Source organism: Harpia harpyja, chromosome 3, assembly GCF_026419915.1.
Source record: "Harpia harpyja isolate bHarHar1 chromosome 3, bHarHar1 primary haplotype, whole genome shotgun sequence".
In the NCBI taxonomy this organism is placed as follows: Eukaryota; Metazoa; Chordata; class Aves; order Accipitriformes; family Accipitridae; genus Harpia; species Harpia harpyja.
This window is the reverse complement of record NC_068942.1, coordinates 5,775,722-5,803,001: the sequence shown is the minus strand read 5'-3', so window position 1 is coordinate 5,803,001 and position 27,280 is coordinate 5,775,722. Positions and strand designations below refer to the sequence as shown.

At 45.1% G+C, this 27,280-nt stretch overlaps 1 protein-coding gene across 1 annotated transcript in view; it reads left to right on the top strand.

Annotated features, from left to right (window-relative positions):
- The first annotated feature begins 13,385 nt into the window (after positions 1-13,385).
- The window catches only part of DCBLD1 (discoidin, CUB and LCCL domain containing 1), a 48,942-nt gene continuing 35,047 nt past the window's right edge, over positions 13,386-27,280 (top strand). Inside the window, exon 1 of the mRNA XM_052781233.1 lies at positions 13,386-13,770. Coding sequence (XP_052637193.1) covers positions 13,512-13,770 — 259 coding nt within the window. The 5' untranslated portion in view covers positions 13,386-13,511. The remainder of the gene's footprint in view (positions 13,771-27,280) is intronic.

Below are 27,280 nucleotides of genomic sequence, written 5' to 3'. Positions count from 1 at the left end.
AGAGACTGTCAATCCTGCAGCCAGCCTACAGGGCAGAGCAATGAAAAGGAAAATCTCAGCTTTTACTTATCAGTTTCTAACCCCTTTGTCTTGTGGGGGTAGCCTTGAAAAGATATGCTGATGTGAAGCACTCACTGGTGGTGACGGATTTTCACTCTTTTCCAAAGATCGCAGATTATTCCTGTTTTCCCTCCAGCATTGGGCCCTCATTAGCTTTTGAATTTCTCAGTAAAGTAAGTGAAAAAGGACCTTAAGGGCAAAAAGCTTCCCTCCACCGCCCCTGCCTCCCTCCTCTTTTATTTGTTAGTGCAACTGCTAAGGCAGCTGTTTGTCTGGCAATAGCAGCCAGTCGGTCAGGGAGCGCTTTGCACAAACAGAGGGAAGACCGTACAAGAAAAACCCCCTGGAGTCTGGCTCAAGATTTATATCTATCTCTGAAGATTAGAGAAGTGGGGCTGGGGAGGGCGGAGAAGCAGACTGTTAAACTGGATCAAATTGGAAAGACAGTCATGCATGAGATACTTAGCTAAAGTAGTCAGGAGACAGGGATTTGTTTCTATTGATCTGCAGCAATGATGACTGGAGAAATGTCACATTAAATGATGTACAATGATGGATTTCAGACTAGGCAAATTTGAGCTGTGGAGATTAACAATAGCAAGAGATGTGAAAGCTAGGCCAGGAGAGAAAATATAAGGAATGCTAAAGGGTAACATGGATCTACAAATATGCTGCTAAAAAAATTCAAATTTGAAAAAAAAAAATCAGGGCTTACTAAGCTATGTTTGTGTAATCATCCTATATGACATCAGGGGAGAAAGAGAGCTAGCACAAAGTGACAATAAAAACCTGCTGTTAAGTAGATAAAGCTTGCACTGCTTTTTGTATTGCTTTAAAGAGGATAGATTGGCAAGGTATTTGCAAAGCTCTAGTGATTTGTTCAACTGTATTATCTATTAGGTATCTTCTGATTGTTACTTATCAAATATGCAGTCTGAAATTTGAGGAAAACTAGATTTCAACATACACAAGTAGCAGACAGGTCAACAGTGTAAGTGTAAAATGGTCTGATGCTGCATGTCTGAAGAAGACTGCACGGAAAAGATGTGCAAGGGTTTTTAGAGAAGGAAAGAAGATTGCATACTGCAGAGGGAGTGACTTATTGCTCTGAGCATGTAGATCAGTGTATAAGATATAAAGCCAAGATTAGGAGAAAAAGACAAAAGGAGCAGAAGCAGTAGTATAAATTACATGATCTTTGTAGAGATCTTCAGAACAGTCAGATGCTCAGCCTGCGCAAACATCTCCCATAAAAGGCTTTACCTCTAACACCTCCTGGTTTCCATGGTATTCCAAAATACCTGAACATTTCATCTCCCAGTAGTTTTGTAAAAAGAAATTGCTCATCCAGTAATCCAGAAGAGCCCATCTGCATGCAGTTTCTGACAGCTGGAGAAGCAACAGGGCCCACCATGGATACAAGAGTTAGCAGGGGCTGGATTTGACCATTTCAATCACCTGCTTCTGAAAGTGTGTTGCTGGAGTGCTGTTTGGATGCACTGTCTGCTAAGCTTTTGGTAAATATCTAGACTTTCAGTCCCTCTTCCTCAAAAGTTCCTGTCATCCTTTCCTCGGCTGAGCAATGCCCCTGGGTATAGGCACTGCTGCAGCTCCACAGGAACAAGTAGTTAGTTCCTTTTCTTCACGGAAGGAAGAGCAAAGATGCTCACAGTAGGAAAAAAAAAAAAAAAAAGAAAAATAATTTCAAACAAGTTCTCTAAAATGTTTTTGATCCTTCAACAGACGAACACAGGGTTGTTGCAAACAGCTGGAGATATGTCTGGTCCATTCTTGTTTGAGGGACAGGGAAACATCTCCTGGGAAGACCACAGTTAGCTGGGACTACTGACATGAGAAATCCTGGGGATGGTAACCCAGCACGTCATTTTCACCTATGTTAACATGTGAAAAGGTATATGCTGTGGGAAAGCTGACATTTCGTCTCGACTCACGAAGGCGTGCCAACACCACAGGCAGCCCCGTCAACTCTTCAGATTTTATCCCCTAAAGGTTTCAAACCCCTCTGGAATACCAACAGCTGCCGTGGGGTCCTGGGCTGTGGGCAGGTGGGGGGAGCCCGGGGAGGCCAAGCAGCCGGACCAGCAGCTGAGAGCCAGAGGGATTGTCCGAGCATCTCAAAAGGCAGGAGGTGCCTCTGTTTAGGCCACCGAACCGAGCCTGACATCTCCGTTGACTGCAACAGCAGTCACTTGAATTTGGATGTACTGATTTTAAATTTATTACAATGCTTTAAAACAGCCTACGTATTATCTGCCCCCAGCCGCGTGTGCTGCCCCTCGTGCTGGCACTGACGTGCTGTCAGACCCACAGCAGAGCAGTTGTTTGGGTATTGAGCCAGCTTTTCCTTTTCTTTTGCTGAGGAAATTTCCTTGAGCTGAAGGGAGTTTCCTTCCTGAGGAAGTTTTCTTCACCGAGAAGTCAGGCAGATGCCAGAGCAAGTCGGGGGGGGCACACGGAGCTACACCTGAACACTAACAGTGAGGGTGCACACCAAGGCTGAGAGGATTTATCACTCTGTGAAAACCAGCAGCCCTGACATTTCCCTCCTCCCTTTCCCTGCCCCTTCCCTGCCATGTTCCCAGACCTCAGTTTCCCCTGCCCTGCCCTAGCAGTGTGGTCATTCCCCCTTGCACCAGCTCGGGTGCTTTTCTGATTCTCTACTGAGCTAATTCAGGTCCCCAACACAGCGGAAAGCCTTTCACCTTGTTCACCAGAAAATGTTCTGCTAGCTCAGCAAGTTGAATTGGCTCAACGCAACATCAGGTGAGCACCAGGAAGAGGGGAAGTAAGGCCAAGAAAGGGACCCTTTGACCGGGCTGGTTTGAACCTTCGCTCTAACAGCTGCTATTGTTAACTAAATTTAGGTCTGAGGATACATCATTGTCCCTTAACAGAGAGAAGCCTGGGGAGCAGGGTCTGCTGCTCCCGGTGTGTTTGAATGTGATCTTGCACAACGGAGCAGTGACCTCTCTCTGCATTATGATCATACAAATAATAAGAGTTGGCCTTTAATTGCGAGCACATCTGGAGTCCCAAAAGATTTGCAAAACAATGACATGCTTAAGCTGTAATGACACACACTACCTCAAGGTAAAGCATGCTAAAACAGGAGAAGCATTAAACAAGGGATGTCATACTGGTTCATATGTTTATGCTCCCAAGATTAAAGATATAAATCGGCTTATGAAAAGTATATGATTTTTCCAGTATTACTTACATGCACAAACACAAGTGCACACACCCCTCTTCTAATGCTGAAAGGACTCAGTGGAGCTCAAAGAAGAAAGGAATGCACTAGAAAGAGAAAAATCTCTACATCACAACAGATATAATAGTATTTCTTATTTTAAAACAATAACTGCAATAACTATTTCCGAGAAGATCCTTCTGTATTTTTTTTCTTTTCCAGCAATGTTTGGGATATGGACTAAATTACAAAACAGAGAAAGAGTATTCTGTGAAAAAGGCTAATGTGCCCCTTTTGCAGTAATCCACAGCAGAGAGTGCAGAAGAGACCATATTCTTCAACCTCCCCAGGCATTTGTGTTCGCAGTCCAGTTACTGGTGGATACCCATCTTAACAGCAATCTAAGTGAAGGTTGAACAGCTGAGATGCAGGCACATGCTTTCTTCCATTGCTCCGCAAGCTGCAGAAGTTGAGCAGAAAGGAGAGCTATGGGTACACCAGTATCTTGAAATATTACAGCATCAGAATTTGGAAAGTACAGGCCCAAAGGAGCACTTGGTGCTGCTGTCAACACAGGCTCCCCCAGTAACTTCAAGGGGCTTTAGATTAGGCCCAAGAACTAAGCTGAAGGCAGAGATTCTGCCCAAGCAGGACTACTAAGTAGTAATGCTTCCTTCGGTAGAGTTTCCAGGTCCAGAAAGAGTGCCTAGACACATACACTTCAATGTCTATGCCAATCAAAACAGTTTACTGCTTTTTTGCATGTTTTTCAGATAAAGATAATACATATGAGAAATTGTCTATATGTGTATTTCTGTAAGACCAGTAAAACAAATTAGCTATAAATATCTCTTTTTTGTAGCAACAAGTTAGCCTTCACTTGGCAGAATGCCTGTCTGCAAATGTTATCACTATTTTCTGACTGTGGTATCTCTGTCATGCTGGTTTGGTTTCTTTTGCTTCAGTGTTTGCTAGTTTATTGCATTAATGTAATTCCACAGATCAAAACAACAACAATGAAATCCCTGGGACACTAACGTACGGCAAGGAACATCAAGAAAAATTACTGGGTTTAAGATGAGAGGAAGTAAGTGAAGGTTCATGGTCCACCAAAGCCAGCCTCTGCAACCAGTGGAAAGCAATGTGGGATGACCTACACATGCTCGAACAGTGGTTTGTAACTAAGAGGAAGCTGGGCTTCCTGCCTCTGCTCATTTAGAGAATAGGTTCTGCCTCTCTAGATCTCTAGTAAGGAGGGCATATTGGCGGGAGTGTGGGAGAGGGATTAGATAATGCCATGAGAATGAATAAAAATCCATTTGATCTCTCTCTTTTCCAAGTAAAACTACAAAGTCAGTCAGAAAACAGTTCAACAGTGCTAACATGAATCCTGATGATTGATTAATATAGCATGCTCATCTTTTTTGAAAGAGTGGGTCAAATACCTAAAAATACATAAATGATACAGTATTCAAACGTAGACAGCAGAAGTCTGAGCCTAAAAGATTATGGCAACCCCTGAAAAAGTGCTGAGTCCTCATAATTCCTGGATGAGCAGGGTGCTGCGTGAGAAAGTCAGAAGCTGCAGGGACTCAGGTCCTCTCTAGAGACAAGGACTATACGTTTCCACTGCAGAATTATACCAGGTAATTATTACCAGGGTTAGTTTTGCCCTGGTTTGAGCAGCCACCAGCACAGCCTTAGCTGTGGGTGACCATACTAGCACCGTGCTCACCATCTGGGATTCTGGGTGTGCATCCTGCATCCTTTTGTGCCGCACTAAGCTGAGCCGCCCCATGGCATCTCCTCTGTGAAGCTGCCTGTTTCTCTGGGCACATGAGGAACTGTGGCTGGGTAGCGGGGATTGTTGCAGAGGTTTTAGCCACACACAGATACTCTCTGCCAGGGTTGGTCATGCCAGCTGAAGGTTTTCTTGTTCCTAGATGCTCAGCACTGTTCATCCACTGGAGGAATGTCTTCAGATGAAGCCACGAAGGGTTCACTCAAAACTTTTAAGCCGCTGTGGACAAATGTGTACAAAACAGGTAAGAAAACACATCTACTGCAGAGCCTTTAGAGTGGGAACTCAGCATGCCCAGACAGCAAGAGCTAGAAATGAAGATTAGGCAGCAGAGCCGCTCACCCAGTGAAAGCCTGGCCGTGGCCCCAGAGTCTGCTATCAGCAGGTGAGCAGCCCGTGGGAGGCGAATTCCTGGGCTGAATCCACATAGGCAGTCAGCCCAACTCTGCCACCCTGCACCTAAAACACCATCATGCTCAAGGGAAGGAGGGTAAATCACATCCGATTTTGGTGGACAAATGCTGTACTGGATAGAAGGCAAACAATTAAAATGCAGGCTGAATTTAAGTAGAGGAGGCAGACCTAACTAGGTCTCAACTACATATATCACATTTTGAAAAAGGCCTTTAGGACTGTGTGTGAACCCTGGGGCCAAGAACAACCATAGCTAAGAATACAGTATCTTTAATGAAAAGAAGCAGACAGAAGGATGCCAAAGTTTCTTACTTTGGGAAGGAATATTTGAGAAATCATACTGTCCACACAAACCTAACCTTAAGTGGTAAAAATTCTCAATTATTTATCATTTGTTATGTTATGAGGTGTCGTGGTTTAAGCCCAGATGGTAACAAAGCACCACAAAGCCGCTTGCTCACTCCTCCCCCCCAGCCCTGGTGGGATGAGGGGAAAATATGAAGAAAAGCTCATGGGTTGAGAAGAGGACAGGGAGGGATCACTCACCACCTTTGGTCACGGGCAAAAGACAGGCTCAACTTGGGGGAGAAACAAAATCAATTCAATTTACTACAAATCAAATCGAAACAAGGATAATGAGAAGTAAAACCAAACTTTAGAACACCTTCCCCCAACCCCTCCTTCCTTCCCAGACTCAACTCCACTCCCAATTTGCAGGGGGATGGGGAATGTGGGTTGGGGTCAGTTCCTCACACGTTGTCTCTGCCGCTCCTTCCTCCTCAGGGGCAGGACTCCTCACTCTTCCTCTGCTCCGTCGTGGGGTCCCTCCCACGGGAGACAGTCCTTCACAAACTTCTCCAACGTGAGTCCTTCCCACAGGCTGCTCCAGCACGGGCTTTCCCATGGAGTGGCAGCCATCCTGGGGGGCATCCATCCCCCTGCTCCGGCGTGGGCTCCTCTCTCCCCGGGCTGCAGGTGGGCATCTGCTCCCCTCCACGGGCTGGGGGGGACAGCCTGCCGCCTCACCACGGGCTGCGGGGGCATCCCCTCGTCCCCCTCGTTCCTCACTGACCTTGCTGTCTGCACAGGGGCTTCTCTCACATTCCAATCTCCTCCCCTGCTGCAGGTTTCCCCTCTTAAATATGTCATCCCAGAGGCGTTACCCCCGCCGCTGATTGGCTCAGCCATGGCCAGCGGCGGGTCCAACTTGGAGCTGGGGAAGCTTCTAGAAGCTTCTCACAGGAGTCATCCCTGCAGCCCCTACCCTGCTACCAAAACCCAGCCACACAATCTCCAAGCATGAGTGATGAATAAAACTGATTCGAATATTCACCAACCTGCTACGTTTACTTTTTGTTATCCAATTATCTTTGACAAGGAACCTAAGGTAGGCTCTAAATATTTTATTTCATAAACAGGCACAATAATACAACGAATACTGTAATTAAAATATGAGAAAATATTCAAACTCAAGCCCATATTTTTTTGAAACTATTTTTAAAAAGGCACAAGGGTCTTTACAAACACAGATGACATTTGATCAGTTTTTTACTGATCAAATGCCTGGCCTTAAAAGCAATTAACAGTGAACCCTTAAACTATATATACAGTTGTAAGCCACAGCTGTGACAGTTATGAATTACAAGAATTTGACCTTGTAATTCATTGGTGTAATGCCCCAATGCTATGTGGAAAAGTTGCACAAGAAGCTTTTTCTCCATACGTAATGATTATTGCAGATTTATGAGCCATGCTTCCACTATGCATAACTGGCTTACTTCTGTGAAGCCCTGAGGAGTGCAGACTTCCATAGGGCCCGAAGTGAGCACGGGGAGGGCGGAGGGAGCACAGTCCCCCACATCACTAATTACTAAATTAATAAGCATGATTGCCATCCCTCTCTCTCCAAAGAAATCAAATGAAGGGAAAGAAGGCCATCTCTGGACTTACTTTTCAAGCCCTGAGGCTTTCTGCCTGAGTTCGTCTTGCATCCTGCAAGAAAACTGCAATGTGGCATAAACACTTGAAATTAGGAAGAAGGGCTAGATCTGGTGTAAATTGGATGATTTCTGTTAAATCAGGCAGTCATCAGCTCATACTTGTATTTGCTTTCAGCTCTCTAAGCTCTTACTCATATAGCCAGGGGTATAGTGATTAACAAAACAGTACGTAAACGGCTATCTCTAGTATACATGAGAATAAGTGCCACACTCGCTATATTAGAAATAGGTAAACTCTGCTTACTCACATTCACCTTCCATTACTCCACACTTTTTTTGGAAGAACATAACTAGACTGATTGCTGTCTTTATTGAAAAGGCATGTGATTCAAACATAATTGGTTATTCCTGGAAGTGACCACAGGATTGCTTCATATTTTGCACAAGTAATTTCTTAGCTCCTACTTGGATGCAGCCTCATAAACATGAGTAAATGATTAAGACTACTTGTTTCTTATGGAAAAAAAGCAGACCACACAAATTCAGCTGTGAACTGCCCCTCAAAAAAAAAAAAAATTTACAGTTAAGAATTACCTACTACTTATGTATTAAGGGGAAAAAGTTGTTATTTTCTAAATGCATGAGGGTTAATACCTTACAGAAACAGGACAACTCTTTAGAACACCTATAAAAAACAATGAGAGCTTTGTCACTGACAAATTGATCAACGATGCTGCCAACTAGTAAGTTATAAAATAGTAGGCTCTGTGTTGACAAAGAGTGTCGTGAATCTCTAGATCATAATATTTTTCAAGGCAGCCCTAAAACAATATGTTTAAATGAAAAGGAACATTCTGCCCCATATTTCTTGACAGAATTTAAGACGGCAGCGTGGCACGTCTGGTTGGTTGATTGTCTTCAAAATCAGGATGATTAGCAACTTTATTTCATTTCACTTGGAAGTAAGAAAAATTATGACCTAAGACTACCAAGCAGCTGTGAGAAACTGCACAATATGTGGCAGTGGGACAAATGATTAGTCTTCAGCTTGATCTCATAATTACATCATAATAGGTGACATGATTGGATAGGTTGCAGTAATTAAAGTGATGAAAAGTGCACATTCATCCCCTATATGGTTCTCATTAGAGTTACACCCAACTGCTGCTGTTGTAGTGAATGAGTCTGCGTATCCTCTTAGCATCCAATTATCCCACAGGCATACCCCTACCAGTGCTGGTAAGGGCCCTGCTACCACTTCCACCCAGGCAAGACCTATCGTTCGCTGCTGCTGAAAATAAAAGACAAAAGTCTTGAAGCATGCTACAGTTTGGCTTTCGCTCCCAGAGATTATTACCCAAATTTATTGCCTGCAATTTCTTCCTTCATGTTCCTAAGGTCTAAGAATATTTATGGTCTCTCCCCCCTGGTGATTTTTGCTACCAGTGTAATTGCATAATGCCCGTAATATGGTTCCAGCTCATCTGCATGGGTGTGGGCAGCGACCTGTGCCAGTGCAAGTTAAACTGTTTCTTCTGTCTGAATTTTTTTTTCTGTCTGATTTTTTGCCTCATGTTTCCCTTAAAGTAATGAAGCAGTCATGATATCCCCTTAGCTACTTGCTCAGAACTCCTTGAAAAGTGGAAACGTTATTTTTACTAACTCCTTCACTCCTGCGTATTTTCACACCTGGAGAGGGATGCTTACAGTAAGCAAGGATGGAGGTTGCTAACGTGAGCCTCACTAGAACCAAGGCTGGCTCTGATGAGGAGAGCCCAGTCCCGCAGTCTGCTATAAATGGAGACGACCTTTTTTCAGCAGTAGTTAGGTGAATATCCAGAAGCCCAGAGGAGTCCTGGAGGTCAGCCCATCTCCAGCTGGTTTAATGATATGCAGACCTTAATAGAGGGTGGTGTTACACAGCCTGAAACGTCTTTGCTGCTCTGTGGGCACGGCCTTAGCCTTCCAATGATACAAACACAGCATGGTATACTAGGTCCATTAAATACTCTACATATACAGAATGTTGAATCTAGATGCGTCTCAGGCTTTTACTTTATATGTTTTATTTTCTGATTTTTTATACAACCACCACGTACACTTCTGGCAGAATGCAGTACCTGAATACACAGAGATCAGCAACTGGACCATTTCGTTCTCAGCTTTACCCTGTAAATCCATTATACTATTTGCTTTGCACGAATGAAAATGCAAAACCTGGCCCATGTATAAAGACCGTTAAAAGGCCTCTCAATCTGCAAGCTACCCTTCTGGTAAATGATGAGATTAACATACCTCTCAATGTCTAGAATTGTTCTTGCGCTTTGTAATTCGTGACCTCAGGTCCTCTCCACCTCACTGTGCCTTCTGATTCCTCCCCCTTCTTCTATACAGTCAGCAAAGAAAGTGCTTACAACTTAGGAAGAGCAGGAACTTTCCTGTTAGTTGCGCAAAAGCAAGGCTACTCCAATAAGATGAAACTTAAATCTCTTTGTATAAATCAGGTTTTTGGCTTTTTTTTTTTCCCCTAGAACATGTACAAAACAAAGATCTTTTGAAAGAAAGTATGTATACAGTGTCAAGCTTGCAAGATAAGCTTAGGTAAACTCTACAACGTGTTTTTCCTTCCTCCTCTGCCCCTTGCCCCAGACAAACTACCCGCTTAACATCACACAAGGCATGCAAGGACTCATTAGATGCTTTAGGTCTGCTTAGAAGACGCTCTTTCAGTGTATGTTGTATACAAGTATGTAACAGTATATAACAAGTATAGGTAAGAAGGTAAATCCATGAAGCTATAGACTGTACAAGTCTATAAATGAAACCTGGGTATGTCCCTGCCATACTGACCAACCGCCTTCTAAAGTGTTTTGAGCGGATTTTGTCCTGAAGTCCTATCTTGCTGTTCATCCTGAGGCCAGACATCCGTAGAGTAAAACCATAATTTCTCATTTGCAGGTGGCTGCACAGTAAAGTTATCCATATAATGAATACTAGATGAGATACATTATCTAGTTGTAGGTGACTCAGTTAGTACCATTTGCATTAAACACACAAAATACTCCTAACTCGTATGCTTGGAAATCTGACTGTAAAGGAAGAGCACGTGCTCATGCTGAAAAGTAGTCTGTCTGTGTCCCTGGGTGAATCCTGTCTCTTCCAAATTAAGTCAGTGCTAGTGGCCAAAATCATCCACATTAAGCTGTCAGAAGTGGTCTGCCATGGAGTTTTCATGTTGTGAAGCTCCCATTGTGTGACATCCCCACAAGTTATTAGTCAGGCTCTATGTACGCCTTCTTTCTGAATTAATCTTTTGCCTTGACTCAAAGCCTTGCCTTTAAAACTGTATTTATTTAAAAGCTGGTTTTAATTCTCCTCCTTACAAAGGGAAATTTGGAAAAGTACACAGGAACCAATGTAGCAATGTGACAGGGGTTACACAAGTCCTTGAATAACAGCTTTGAGAGCTATAGACTACTTCATTCATCGTAATGATTATTTAATCTTGGAAGCTGACAGTAAGTTCCTTGCCTACAGCCTGTTGAAAACTGGCAGGGAGAGGGCATGATAAAGTAATGTGAATTTAATAGCAAAATAAATAATACAGAAGCTACTGCACTGATTGCGTTATTCATTATCCTACTGAAGTCAATAGGAAAGCTGTGCTTCCAACATCTTCTGGAAGAGGTGCCGAGTTTCCACCCGAACATTATACACGTTTGCAAAGGGAAACGCGTGGCCTCGGACAAGCAACCAGCTCCTGCTGAGCCCAGGGTGGTGAGAATTTTGAAAAGGCAGTCTGCCTGCCCTTCCTTCCACCAGTGCTCTCCTGTACAGTAAACACCTTCATCAATCATGAAAGGAAAACAAGTACCACTCCCAGATATTTTACAGCCCCAGTCTCAAGGGCATGACTTATCATTTTACTACAAATCATGGGAATAAAAATAACTGTGAAGGGAATTATTCTCTAGCTATCTGTCCCAGAGGGCATTGCTAAGCCTCCAACGCCCAGGAAAAGGAGAAAGCTTCCTTTCCCAGTGTCTGCCAACCCACCTTCCTCATCTTCATGAGCCTCCAAAAGGTATGTGACAGGCAAAAACCATTTTGGCCTTCCAAGGCTGCTAACTTGCCTGTACCAATTACCAGCACCCAAGTTCTCTGGAGAGCTCAGCACTAACACCACTATCTGCAAGCACCACGGCAGAGGTTTTTGAACATTAAATTGCCCAAGATCGCCAGACCCAGTTTATTGCAACACTGCCTCCGTAAGATTACTTGGGATTGACTTGCAGGACTTTTCTGCCGATATTTGTGATGACCCTTAACAAATACAGCTAAAACCTGGCCCTATTATTAAAAATATATTCTAGATCTCAGTTGATGGAATGCAAATCAGTACAATTCCCAGTACCAACCCATGTATGACTGGCTGGTTTTAATTGCCCACCGAGACTGGTACAAAACAATGCATGCTCTTATGCTGTTATGTTGCTTTTCAAGAACTGCAGCTCTTTCAAAGGTGATACATGTTTTGCAATATGTATATTGTCCTATTTATTTTGCTCCGTCATGTTTTTGTTTACTTTGGGTCTCATTTGTAGGTTTTGAACCAGTATTTGGTATTGGAGAAGCTATTTTCTATGACCGCAATGTTTTCACCAATTCTATGTTCTTTTTAAGTCCAGTCTTGAGGCCGTTGCAGAGTTTGAGTTTCTCGCCCCTTCCCCTCCATAATCACCCTCATTCGTATGGATTTGTTCCTGACGATCTGTGAGACAAATACAGGAACAGGCCACTTTTATTCCCATGGACATAGTCCTCTTTAAAAGTCTCTCAGCCTTCAGAGTCCTGAAGCGAGTGACCCACCACAACCTCCTTCAGCCAGAAGGATGCTGACAAGGTCCGGCGAGGATTAGTCTGACTGCTAAACTGCTGCAGTAACGAATGTTCTGCCTTACGCCAGGTCTAATGTTGTAGTCTAGATTTCAAACTCTCCTTTGCAAAGAAGGGGTGAGTCTCAAATACTAAAAACCTGTGTTAAATACATATACCACGAGTATAATGTACTGGGTACATGGTAAAAAAATATGCCTGATCACATACGGTGTCTGAAAAGTTAAAACCCAGGCATTAACACTTACAAACAAGAGCTCGATTAGAATAAAGGTTTACTAAACTTGACTTTTTCTAAAATACTATAAAATATAACAATTATCAGTTGCCTCTAGGACACGCAGGTTAATTGCGTGCTTCAGTTTAGCACAGCGGCACAGCATTTCTGACCTGCCGGCAGTGTGAATCTACCCGCTTCGCAGCAACCCATCCCCGAAAAGCCAGGACAGAGCCAGACTTTGAGTTCTCCGGCACACTTTTAAAAGGCCAGCCGCTGGGGCCCGTTTAATCTGCGAGTCTCCTGCGGCTGCTGGCACTGCGGCCGTAATGCACCCCTGCGTGGAGATACCACCGCGGGAGCAGGTTACGGGAGCGCGAAACCCCCGCACGACCCCAGCTGTGCTGCAGGGGCTGGAAGCTCCCCTTTGCCCCGTCCCCACTCGTGTCCCCCGTCCCCCCGCGCAGCCCCCCCCATCCGTGGCAGCGAGAGCGCCGCCTGGGAATTAGCCTGCAAACGGCAAAATAATCCCGTTTGCTTCAAAATACCTATGTACGCACGCGTGCGTGTCAACATATGTACATAGATACGGCCTGCCGACTTCGGGGGCTCGCAGGCGATGCTCGGGGCTGCGCGGGTTTGGGGGGAGCCCCCCGTTCCCCCGGTCCAGCATCCCCAGAGCAGCGGTGGGTGGGAGAAGCAGCACCCGGGGAGCGGAGGGGAGGGGGCGGCGGGGCCGAGCCGGCCCCTCGGCCCACGGCAGGAGGAGGAGGAGGAGGAGGAGGAGGAGGAGGAGACACCCCGCGCTGCAGCCCAATGGGAATAGTGGCGCTTCCCTTTCTCCCGTTTCCTTTCTCCACCCCCAGCCCCGGGCCGGGGAGGCGGCAGAGCTGCAGCCCGGCCGCCGGCGGGGGCCAGGGGCAGCCCCGCACGGCCCCTTCTCCGCCTCCGTCAAACACCTGCGGGGGGAGAGGGATGCCGGGGGGTGGCCGCCCCCCTCCGCCGGAGCGAGAGCTGGTCCCGGAGCCGCCCCGGCGAGGAGGAGGAGGAGGAGGAGGAGGAGAGGAAGAGAAAGAGAAAGGAGCAGGAGGGAAGTGGGGAAGTTGTGCCATGCCCGCCCCGCCGAGAGCCGGAGCCGTGGGCCCCGCCGGGGGGGCGCGGGCCGCCCCCTCGTTGCTGCTCTCGCTGCTGCTGGGAGCCTCGGCCCCGCTCTGGCTGCGGGCGGAGAAGCTGGGTGAGTCCGGGGGAGGGGGTCCGGCATGCGCGGCCCCTCCGCGGGTGGGGTGGGGGTCCAGCCCACGCTGGGGGCGAGCGGTGGGGCGCTGGGCGATCCCCGCCGCCCTCGCCTTGTTGCTCTGCGGGAGCGTAGCCTGAGCTGCTCTCCGGGCTGTATATAGTTGACCTGGTTAATCCTCGCCGGGTTTATCCCCGTGTCTGAGTAGCTGCGAGATTAAAGTGGTAACCGGCCTTACGGTAAATGTATACTACGGCTTTCTCGATCTTGTCGTTAATTAGGACTTTAAACAAATAAGCGGAGAGAGGAGTCTCCGGCGGGTCGCGGGAGGGAGGCAGGGAACGGCTCCGCCCGGCTCCCGCTGCCGCCCGGTTCATCAGCCCCGGCGGGAGCCCCGGGCGCGGCGGCCGGCGCTCGGCCCCCGGCAGCACCTCCTCTGCTCCGGCCGGGGCCGGGGCCGGCAGCCCCTCGTCCCACAGCCGGATACAGGCAGGTCTGCTCGCCTTACTGCCTGGCTGAAAAAGAGAAATGCCTTTACTTCTGCCGGGACAAAGTTTCGTAGGGATCTCGAGGGGACCTTGCAAGTCCTTTTGTGATGACGGCAGTTTGCTAAAATGCGGGTCCAGCTACTATTCTCTTTACGCCACACGGTTGGGCTTCCTGTGTAAATTACAAGTACAGCTGACCTCTCCTACCGAGGAGTTGCAACCTTTTGGCTGTGGCGTTGCATGGCCTGATGCATCCATCTTAGAAGAGTTCACTGACAGCTACTGGTAAAATAGTTAATGCTGGAAATTAAGCGTCGTAATGAGCCTTGCAACACATTCAGCTAAATTAATAGTCCCCGTATTAATGTTCCAGCTTGGCTGCAAATTCCAGAACCCGGTGCTGTGCATTAGCGTTGCATCCAGGCTGTGGTATGAAGAACTTTGGCTGATTTATACCTGGTTTTCCCATAACTTCCTATTAATGGAGATATCTGATACGGATCTCCACAGAAGGGAGGATTTGGTATGACTTGTGTCGCCTTTCCACTTGCCAGCTTCATGCCAGCTTTGCTATTCTGTCCTCAGCATGTTTCCCTGTTTTGAGACTCCAACTTGATATGCTCCAGGGAACATGTATGTAGCAAAGAAAAAAATATTCCCTCAATCCCCTCTTTTCATCAATGTTTTGGCGGCATTTTTTATTTCTTTCCTCTTTCGCCGATGTTCGTCTCGCACATGATGATATCGAGGAGAAAGTCATTTGGAGGGTCAGTTAGAAATATAAGTTTGCTGGGATTTCTGGAGGTTTTAGTGCATATAGTGATGCTATGCACTAAGTATGAATCCTACCCCTTGTCTGTATTCCCAAATTAATTGGTAAACCCACTTACGTTGTATTCATGTCAAAAATGTTTCTACTATCAAACCAGCAGCATGGAAACACAAGTAATGTTTTGCCTGGTTCCCTTTGGACCAAACTCAAATTTACAAGATAGTCTGTCCAGTGTCTAGAAAGCAGGAGAGGTTTTGACCCCTGTCTTTCCTTTCTCCTCAGGGGGCAGTTATTCTATTTGTTTGTTTATTGATACTACCCCATAAATTAGGGGCGAAGTGTTCTGAAGGCGAACCAGTGGAGAAAGGAGATACGGATAAGTGGATACCAACTTCCTGTTACACAAGCTTCTTGACTTGATTTAAAAGTTGTAATGGAGCACGAGAAGTGCCAGAGTGAATCAGGCTTGAGTTTCAGCTAATTCCGTGTCTTGTCACCACTGGTGTCTCCCACCAGCTGGTTCAAAGAAAGATGTGCTGGTTTAAATATATTGATTTAAAAATACTCGTTTTTAAAAATAAAGTAGTACATTTTTCTGGCTTCTTATGAGCTGGCTGTGCAACCTGCTTTTTTCATGACCAGCTCATCTTCCTCTTCATTTTTTCCTGAGGGATACTACAGAACAAGGGTGAAGTTGCTCTTGTAGCTTCTGTTCTCCTATTTAAGTTTTAAGTTCAGGAAAGGCTCCTTTGTTTACTGTGGCTTGGTTACTTCATAGCATGGCTTGTATCTGAGTGTGACTGCAAAGCCCAGGTGTCAGCTCTTTTTCTGCTCTTAAAAGTGTTAAGTGTGTGTGTTGTCCGAGGACCTCTATGAAGCATGGAATGTTGTTGTTCATAGAATGATGATAGGAAAGGCTGAGAGTTTAGGGAACTGATTTTAATTAAAACATATTTATAAGCTTAGTGAGTCTCACCTGGGGACAAATATCACATCTATGACTGTCTATGAGTAATAAATAGCTTTGGGATTTATAATAAAAGGTTCTTCTTTTCCCTTTTTATTCTGGTGTATGCTGATCTTAACTTCTTTTGTGGTTTTGGTTGCCAGTTCTTTGCCGACAACTGCAAAACATACCTTGTTCCCTGCCTGCCAACCTCACACAGCTGTGCCTGACCTGGTATTTCTTCTCAAAATCTCCATCCAGTGGCTCAAACCCAAGGCAGAAGGGAGGCAAACCAGAACACATTATCTTTGCCTTTCACCGTTCCCTGTTTTTTCTTCTGGTCTCATTGAGCAAGACCTTGAACCATGTAATTGTGGGCAGCAGAAATCAGAGTTGAATCTGAGTCTGTCTTCTCAGAGTTTTGAGTCATCTTCTATTATGTTTCTGGCCAGTAGGACTTAAAACTGACCTGAGTGTTGGTTGCTTGTAGGAAGGCATAAGAGGAATGGGGATTTTGCCCTATTAAGAACAAAATTTAAGCCATTGCTCTTGCTGTAAGGTAAATGAAATGTGAATCACTTCAAATGAAGCGCAGCAATGAAACAAGTTCATGTGGGATTTGCAGATCAGCATCCGAACGTGAACTTTGCTTGCAGTATTCCTGGGTCTGTTGAGTTGTGCCCAATACCCAGTTGGAAGAATTGAAGGTTAGTAGACTTTTAAACATTTTGAGGCAAGGCTGTTATTTAATGTGACAACGGCATATGCAGTAATTATGAGAGATTATGCTTGTTCTCAGGGGCTTGTACAAAACCCGTACTGAAGAATATTGGTGTGATCGTGCTAATCCACTTTGCATGCCCATTTCCAGCAGTTTGAAGTGCAGATAGAGATGAATCTATCTTGTAAACCACCACCACCCCCTCCCTGGTTTCTGAATATAAGTGATTGGTAAATTTTCAGTTTGTTTGCGTTTTGTCCTTATGTCTGCTTCCTTCCTTGGCTCTATCTTGCCTTGTGAATGCTGACTGGAATCGCTAAAGAGGGAGGCAACGGTTTTCCGGCTGCAGTTCATAAGCAATGCGTGTACCCACCACATGAAAACTGCAATGTTTTCAGGCACACAGGCTTTGCTATAAATAGCTCTAAGCCCTTTATATGTACTTCTCTTTAGGTTATCAGGGGACACATTTCAAGCAGAATCAGAGACAGGGAGGCCACAGAGAGTCTCACTGACAAAGGAGGGAGAAAAAGGAGAAAAGGAGGGAGAAAAAGATGCCCTGGGAAAGTTGTTACCTGCACACGCACGTAACATGCGTGGCTGTTGAATCATATTTCATGCAAATTATTTGTTGATTTGCATATGCAAAAATACAATCATTTGTATTTATCAAAACCATGTCACCTTTAGTCCACTTCAGCTACATGTGTAGCACAGTAATAATTAGTTTGAAAAACACCAACTTTGAGGATGCTTACGCTGCTGTAGAGATGCCTAAAGTATCTTCTCAAAGCCATTTTGGGTACCAGAAGTAGTATAGTTTTGAAAGCCCATCTGAGCTAACACACCATGCTGAGAAGTGTGGTCCTGAGTGGTGGCAGGCACTGAAGTCCTCAGCAGAGACACCGCTGTAGTTTGGGGCCGGCTGTATCATATCAGATGCTCTCCTGTGGCATGTACTCATCAACACATGGGTTTGCACCATCTGCTAAGAATAAAACAAGCCAGACAAAATCAAAATAAAATCCTTCTGACCGGATTTAGTGGAATGGTGTTGGATCCCAACTATCTGCAATAAAAAAAAGTTAATAGCAGCGCATAAGAATGAGCACACAACTTCCCCAAAAGGTTTAATTAGTATTACAACTGGGAGTAGGAAACTTCAAACTGGGACAATCTAGTAGTGATGTTTAAATAAAAAAGGGTAGTGGTTTGACTTGTTTTAAGAGTATACAGATATCTTCATTTTTGCTTTCAGAATAAATTACAAACTATCTAATTAAACAGATTCTTGCCTGTGAAAATCATGTGAGTGCTAAAGCCACATTTTTGAGGTTGGCTGGATGCTTGCACGTAGAGAGGCTGCCAGTAGTTATGGTTAGGATTGTTGATCCTGTATAATTAAGCCTGGGAGCTGAGAGTGTTATGAGGAGGAAACGTTTTGGTCTTTCAATCCCTCTCTCCCCGTCTCTTCTTCCGACGTAGCCAGCACTTGCCTCTCAGGAGTTTCCTTCCGAGATGTGGAGGCTTAGTTTGGTGGTGGTGGCACTTTCCCGTTCTCCCTGTGCGGGATTTGCAGTCCCAGTGTGACCTTACTCATTATTCCCATTCCCTCGATGGGATGGGTTGCTGTCTGGTGGCAGCAGCTGCCTCTGCGGCAGCTCCACGCGGGCAGAGGGAAGGACGAGCGTGCCCAGGCCGTCCTCTCTTCGCCCACCTCCAAAGAGCTTCAGCAAAGGTGGTTTTGAGCGCCAGGAAGAGGGACAGGAGAATAAATGGAGAAAGCAGAGCAGGGCAAGGCTGGAAACCCAGACCCAAGGCCGCCCCAGAGACCGGGATCTTCATTTTGATATTTAGTATCACAAATTTAGGCTCAAACTGCTACTGTAATGACAACAATGTTCATCAGGCATTCAGTAAAGCTCTAAAACGTTGTTTCTTCCCTCAGCTGCTGCAGAAACCTTGTTTCCATCACAGTTTTAATCTGTGATGTTCGTTTCTGGCACCTCCACCACAAATTGTTCAATGATATTGGATTTCAGTCTAACACTTTGACATTAAAGTTGAAGTCATGTTGATGTCATCTTCCAGATGTTCATGTCTACTGAATAAAAATTGTGTTTATTTGTTTTATTTCAAATTACAAAAACACATGGGGAATTCTGGATGCGATCCCTCATGCTATACAAAGGCCTGTGTGTCCTGTTGGAAATCAAACAAAACTTTTCTTCATGGTGTGGTAGGAGAGACCTCAAAACACTGGAAACATAGGTGGATTTCTTCACCCGTCTGAACAGAATGGCTTTGTTACGTGCCTGAGCCTTGTTTTTGCAGCTGTGGTAACTGCGCAGAAAGGAGATGTGCGGCATCTGCCCGAAACTACTTGTATTTTGCTCTGGTGCCACACCAGTTCTGTGTTGGTGGGTTGCTTTGACTTGATAGTCAGCTACGCCTCCTTTGTAAAATGGGCTTGTACCATAAAAAAGTCCATTTTGTCCTCTGGGTATGAAAAAAAAAAAAAATTTTAACCTGTAAAATAAATTCAAGGATCCTGTGGAGCCCCCTTGGCTGGGAGGCTTTGACAGCAACGTCCGTGGCTAACACTGGAGCTGTTGCCGTCCCTGTTGTCTCTGCTTGTTCCCAAGGCCAGGGGTTTGTATCATCCCACGTTTCTCGTGTCAGCACGGTATGGGAGCATTGAAGTTGAAATGCCGGGGAGCTGAAGGCTTTAAACCAGAATTTCAATACATAAGCTGTAATATGAAGTGTTGTGCCATGTGTGATGAGTACTCGGGTAGTTGTAAGTGACAGCATTTTCAAACCCAAGAAGGACTTGGTGCTTGCTGATCTATTAGTATTTTGTCACAGACAGAAGAGATGTAGTTAAACTCGTAGCCGTTAGAACAGGTATCTGAGAACATACTGATTTTCAACAAGCGCTAATGCTTGTGTTTCGAAAATGAATCTGCTATTTTTTTAGATGGAAGTCAGTCCCTGTGTTCTCTAGGTGGAAAGCAAAATAATATTCTATCAAAATAAATTGAGCAGTTACACTGACTTATTCACTCTTGAGATGAGTGAAAAACTGTTCAGACCTTTCTGCTGTACCCTGTTTCAAAACTTGAGAGCATGATTGTTTGGTACTACTGCTAATCAAAAGATCCAGTCAAACAAAATGAAATTATGGAGTTTCAGTATAAGTGGTGTACACAGGGTGGCATAAAACATTTTCTTTTGCACTATTTTTCACATTCATTTGCAAATAACTTTTATGCAGTTTCATATTAATGTGTTCACGGAAGACACAGAAATGATGCTGTGGATCATATAGAGCACCACAACCAACGCTATAGTACTTAAGTAACGTTGTGGCTGATTTCCTTTCTATTTTTTAAATTTAAAATATCTTTCACAGCAACTATATGTAACCACAATGAACCAGAGAGATCACAAGATTTCCTGGTTCACAGAGCCTCTGAGCATACCGCTCTGCTTAATACCTTGATGACGAGTATCAGGCAGGCTGGTCACGTGAGAATACTGAAAAAAGGCATTTCTTGCTTTCAGTGCTCCAGGTCGGAAGCCTGATGTAGGTCTTCAGCTGTATCTTCATCTTAGTTCAGTTAATTTTTACTTCCATTTCTACTGGAATTGTAAGGAACCACTTGTTGTTAGAGCGCAATAACCATGAAGAAAATAGCTGGTTTCCTAGAATTTGAGTTGACTGAGTCAAAAGGCAAAACAGACAATTGCGTCTTGCTAATAAATGGCAATTATTGTTTCCATCACAAACCAATTAATTTTCTCTTGAAATATTTGTTATTTTATACCTTGGGGTAATGGGGGGGCAGAGGGGTGTTGTAAAATTTGCTTTGAGAAAAGTGGCGTGCTTTCTGTTGTCCTTTCTTACTAACAAATCACATATTCCACCTAGGCATACAGGCAAAAAAGGTGACCATGTGATTTTTCAAGTAAGCCGGGACAGGTTTGTTTTAAAGAAAAAAGACCACCCTTCAACACTGATAACCGTCAGTCTTGCTTGACTTGTATCACACTAACAAGGGAATTACATGTTAAAAAAAGGGGTGGTGGTGGTTTCATTCCATCATGTTCAGCCATTTCCTCTTACCCAAATTAAAGCTGTTTTGAAATCTTGCCTTCCCACCTGCTACTGTAACTGGAACAGCTCTGCTTCAGCCTCTCCTTACCCTGGTGTCTCTGAATTTCTTGTCCCTGTGGGTTTGTCAGTCCTTAGCACTGCTGTGAATATTCCTATTCCTGTGCAACCCAATATTCGAGTCTGGCCCTGAGCTTGCAGCATATGTTTCCCACACAGTCCAAATTCGGTGCAATATACTGGAAGTTAATCTCCAGTAAAGCATAGCAAAGAGAAAAACCTGGGGAAAAAAACAGATGGAGAAAGTAGAGCAAACAATTTGCATATATATGATATGTCTCTCAGTTAAGATTAGCATTTCCTACTTCGCTTGAAAAACCCTTAATAAAAATCCAACTGTGTGTTTGCCCCGAATCAGCAGAATCCGAGGAGATGCCCTAATGGCACATTGTCCCCCCAGCCCGGGGGGAGCCCAGGCCAGCGTGGGAGGGGGGTCCGTCTCCCGCTGTGGTCCCACGTCCCTGCCACATCGCTGGGATGCTGTGGGCAGTGGGACAGGGAAGAAACCTCTGTCTGTAGGATATTTGTTCCCCGTAAACTTTATAGCACTGAAGCTTCACCAGGGTCCTGAGTTACTCTGCGTGGGGGGCTGGTGGAGGAGCATGACCATCTTCCCATTTATTTACAGTCCTTCAAGGTTCCTTCTGAGCATGCAGTTACAACAAGTGCTTGGGAATGAATTTCTCGGCGCCTTCTCTGCATTTGAGGTGCGTAATGTGGACGTGTATCTTAAAGTAGGCAGGTATTTGTCAGAAAACAAAAAATCAACTTCCCTTTTGCAAAAATGGGACCCTGCACTTAAGATTCCTTTGAAATTTCCATACACGTGTAGCTCCGTTCTCATACCTATTTTGAAAAACACACAGACCAATAAAACGTTGAGGTGGTCGATCGCAGCAATACACCACATCCATAAAAGAAAAGCATTGACAAATATGAAATGCAGCTATGCAGGAAATAAATAAATAAATTTTAAATTACAAATCCCTTTTGTTGCAGCAGTTAAAAAGGCATAGAAGTTTTCTCACACCCACAAGCTCGAGAGTGCTGTATTTAGAGTGCTGAAAAGCAAATTCCAGTGCTAAAACTCGCTTCTCTGGAGGAGTACATTTGGGTATACTGCCTAAGTCCTGGAAGCAATGACTAAAACATACTTATTTTTGACATGTACTCTGGTACTGTCTGTATTTCACAGATTGTGATGGAACCAGATAGTGATCCTGAAAAGCAAAGGCAAACCTAGTTTTCTACTATTTACGTATTGAATAGAAACAAAGCAAGAAAAGAATGATGCATAGCTTTTTTGTGTAAACCTTATCCCTTACGTGTTGCAGAACCTTCTTCTTTACAGAATGCAGCAATTTCTAATCCTGTTTCCTCATAAATAATTCATAGGGACTACCGGCTGTAGCTGCTGTTCTCTCCTTTTGGCACTGTGATTTCTACGGTAATTTGAATTGTCTTGTCACTGAGGTCTCATGCGTAAATGTAGCCAGGTAGCGTTAGGTTTCATCCTGACACGAGTCCCTAAGATGTATATGCAGATGACATGGTTGCTCTCCAGAATGTTATTTGATTAAGCAGCAAAATTAATCAAGGCTTTATGGATACAGTGAAACTGGAAGAGTTTCAGTGTGTGAGTTTCTGGTTCACATTTGTATTAGCTTAAGTAAGACCTACTCTACTACTTGTCAAGGTTGCAAACCTGAATGCTGAGTGTAAAGTTCTCTCTTCAGTGGAACATGGCTTCCTATTGATGGAAGAAGTTGCTTATAAGCAGATTTCTGCTTTCTTTTGACATTTTAGCAGCTAAATAAATAAAATCTCAGATCTCGCTAGGTTTTTGTCTTTGGAAACTTCTGCAAAGGCGAGAGGTTTTTGGGGTAGTAAAGGCTGCCCGGGGTGGTTGTGGCAATCCAGCAAAGTCACTGCCGTGTAGGTCAGCACAGCTGGAAAGAGTTCCCCAGCTACTGGCATATGGCTGTGCCTGCAATTGCTAAAAAACTCTTTAACTTTGAAAAATGGCAGTACGGTTGTAAGCTACTTTGCTAGATAAGGCACTTAGAATGGTTGTCAGGGATTTTTTTCTATACTTGATGATGGCGATCCAACTGGTTACCAAAATAACTTCCTATATGCTTGAGGCAGAGCACCTCCTGAGGCTGACTGCAGGGAAAACCCTGAGGAAAGCCAGCCCCCAGTCACAGCCCAAATGGCTGGGGATGAGATCGCAGCTGGGCGCGTGGTGGGAATTTGTGATTTATGGAACCACTGCGGAACCAATTTGAGATCATTTGCTGCTTTCTCATTCCTGCTTTAAGAGGGACATTACAGTAAGTAATGTCTGTGAAGGGGAGGGAAAAACACGCTGTGGTTTGTTTGACCTCCTTCTCCTTTTGCATCCCTTTGAAGTCGGTAAGTAAATAATTTGGGCAACGAAATCAGCACTTCACAATGTTCCTTTGTTTCTTCTGCTGCTCTACCTTCCCTTCCTGCTCTCGGCCCTCCTCCCAGCTACTGCTTGGTTAGCTTGGGCAGCAGAATGGGTGTCCTGTGGGACTGCAGCAGCACAGGGGTTAAAATGTTTCCTGGGAACCTAATGGAGTCAAACAAATTAAAACGCAATTCAAAGAAAAGTTTACACGCTATTTGTTTTTCCTTTTGCAGTAGGGCGTACTGCGAAGTGGGGGACTTCTTCCCTTGAAAAGATGTTAATACTAATTTAAAGGCCATGGAATATTGCAGTCACTGTTTTTTTCAGATGATTATAGACTTGACTTAATTCTCAGTGGTTTCTTTCATTATTTGAAAATTGGTTTTGCTGTATCCACAAAATATTGTGAAGAATGTAAAGCTGGACTTCCGAAAAAACTGCTGGGGATTTATATATTTCGTTAGATGCAGGGCTCAGCCAGCTGCTCCACTGGTGCAAATGGCATCTGCCCTGAAATTGGTGGTTTGTGAAATCCCCAAATGTGTGGTTACCCCCCCACCCTGCCACCCCCCACGATGCCTGCAGCTCTGGGTCCTCGCACCACTGGGGAGGAGGACTGGGGGTATTTGCCTGCCTAGCAATGCCTCAGGCCCGTGATGTTGCCCTTCGTTTTTGTTACCTGCCTGAGCCCACTGCCAGGAAAAGCACAGAGGTCTGACATCTTCCATCACTCGCTGGAGAAGTGAGGGGTTTAGGTCCCGGTCGCGTGGTGGTCTTTCTCTTCCGTTATAATGGCGCAGTAAAGAGCTGATGCTCTTGACCCACGTTTGGCAGCCGAGAGGTTAGAGATGAAGAGCTTAACTCTGGATTTTACTCCATCACCTCACAAAGCAGCAAAGGTACAAACCCATTTGTGTTTGCAGCGTGCATGACTGTTAGTGATGGAGGTCAGAGTAGCTGTATGTAAACCTAATGTATTTTTGGACCACACCAGTAGATTTGGATGGCATCTGGCAAAAAAACTTGCATTTTCCCTGATCTTTTCTCCTATCCCACATGAGCAGGGAGGGCACAGGTTTAACTGGAAAGAGTTGATTTCTTTTTTAGATACTTATCTGTTCTTATGCATAACTTGAATCCTCTTTCAAACATGGGCACAGAACTCCTTCTTGACTCAGTTATTATGGTATCTTTTAATAAGCTGGAGTTATTACTTCAGGGAAAGCAACGTGGAAGATGAGACGAATCTCATTTCTCCTCATGGGGCTTCTCGTCAGAGCTCGCAAAGCCTTACCCTTGACTCGGAGGCGTTTTCTTTGCTTTGGCTGTGTCCATTTGCAGCTGTGGCTCTTCAGAAAATGCTGATTTTTGGCTGAATCCAAGCTTTAAGTATACAAAATCAGTTTTCTGCTCTCGCCTCTCAAGGGAAGGAGTGGGAAGGAAGGCGGACAGGCCGGCAGTCCCCCACCGGCCCTGCACCCTGGCCTCCACGCGGGATAGCGGGGGAGCACACCTTGTCCCAAGCACCCCCGTGAAGACGGGCATGCAAAAGGATGTCAAACTGGGAGAGATGAGGCGGAGAGGGAAATAAAGTTGTTTTGGCGGTCTTTGTCCTGGTGGGAAGAGATTGGCAGCCTAGGGGCAGCAGATAGCGGGAGTCTGTAGCCAGAGAGGCCAAGAGAGAGATGCTGGTGCCTGACGGGGCTCGTGCAGCAGGGTGGAAGAGGGCAGGGAGCCGCTGGCTGTGTGCATGAGCATGCCTAGGTATAACACGTATTTAGCACTGGAGTAAGTCCAAGTCCATTATTAATTGCTTAGTGAGGGTGAATCAGAAGGATCAAAAAGGCAGCTGTTTGCTGCCAGGATATTGTAGCAATGCGTTTGAAAATGCACTTTGATATCATGCTATGTAACCGTTTTGTAGTTGGTGGTATAAACATGTTTCGTGAAAGGTGCAGCACATGGAAATTTCTTATAGCAGTTATTTGAAAAAACCGTAGCCTCTTCCCTAACTCAGAGGGCGATGTGCCGAGTGCTTGGATGAAGGTGCTGTGCACATCCACTCGTGCACGTCAGCAGGGGGTGGAAAAGCCCAGGTTGCAGAGGAGAGAGAGGCCAGGGCTCGGCTCATACACTGGGCTTGGGAAGAGACGGGAGGAGAGGGTCAGCCTAGCCAGGTGATTTTGGGTAGCAGGAGGGTACCTGAAAGAACCAGCATCGTTTTTGGAGATCTCTAACTCTGCTGCTTCTGGGACCACGACCGTTTTGCTAAAGCCACAGTATCTGTCAGGGGTTGTGTTCAGGGCAGCTCACGGTGTGGGGCTGCAGCTTGTTCGTGGGCATCGATTTCATCACCTACATCCTTCCTGGGCAGGTTAGATCCTGGAGGAGGCCCTCCTGCCCAGGAGCCAGCAGCCGTGGTCAGACCCAGCCCAGATGCAGCTGCTTGGAGATACTCCTTCACCTTTTCCCACGCACATCCATCGTGCACGTGTCTGAGGATGGGAAATGGTGCTACCTGCCAGCCACCTGGCACCTCCTCTCGCCCTCTCCGCAGGGACACGCACCGGTGTCTTCTGGCGGGGTCCCGGGTTTGGTTTTACGTGCCAGCACTGCTCTCGGCCAGCGCCCTGTGAGAGAGGGCAAGGTGCAAGCGGTGTGCCCGCTGCTGCGGCAGAAGGTGTTGGTCGTGGTTCTCGCTTCTTGGGGAGTTATTTCCATTGTCTGCCGTAGGAGACTATTTTTATCTGTGGTAAACAGCCTTAATTCCAACGCTGTGTGATCTTTGGTACAACCTGTGTGTAGGCCAACAGGCGGGCGCCCGCCATCCAGAGACCACGATCTTGATCTTGATTCAAATGCCCATGGGAACTCGGTTTACAAAGCATGTTTGATGTGCTTTTAGTAACTCCTGGTGCTGAGGAGAAAGATCATTAAATCTAAGCATGTTTAGACTTTCTGGCTGCTGAATACCTCGTGCTTAAATATTTTGCTTTGCTCTCGTCCAGTGAGAAGTGATGAAACCTGGATGTCTGAGGCAAGGCTGCTGGCTTCTTGCCGAATGGGAAGATAGAAAACAGTTCTCAGAAGTAACGCTAAGTGAAAATTTAGTGTTAGCAAGAAATCCTGTGTCGAACTGACCGGTTGAATACACATATTTCCAGCCAGAAGAGCTGTGCCTATAGAAAAGAGTGCGACGTCAGGTATTTAAACCATAGTTTTCATAAGGACAAGCAGTTGTGTTTTAAAGTCAATGTATTTGAGGTTTGGCCAATACATTTCTACTGAAAATCAAAATTTCACGTGGAAAATAATGATAAGAACAGAAGTGATGGTAGTATTGTTCCCATTGTTCATTTGAAAATGTGAACAGGGATATGTTCTGAATTCCTTGCAATTTGCCTCCATTTCTGAGCCCTTGGTATACAGTCGGGTTATAAGTTTTTTACTACATTTAGTCATTAAATCTCTCTTTGAATGAACTATCAGATCCTGAGTTTTATTCTACCTTCCCTCTATACATTCAGACTCCTTCCCTAGGATGCATTTTCCGGCAAATCTCAGTGTAAGATTTTTCTTTGCTCTGGTAATCTTGCTGAGAAACTAAAAATTTAGAGCTCCAGTCAGGATTCCCTGTAAGAAGCAATAGTTACTAGGACTTGGTCTGACTTTTTGGACATAGCTTTGGTTCTTGCAGCAAACAAGCTTTTGTCATGACCTTTTCCTCTGAGGCAGGCAGGCAGAACAGACGCAGCAAGGGACGTTGCAGGTCCAGGATAATGCTGTGCTTGCCTCTCATTAGGAGTGTTTGAATGACGATGCTCCACCAGTGAAAAGTGGGAAAATAGCATTTATGCTTTCTTAGCTCAAAAGATGTTCTGGTGTTAATACGTTTCAACGCTGACTCAAAGGCAGATTTTAAAAAAAGGAGTTTCCCTGGGAACAAGACCTCGTATAACCTTGACAGAGGAG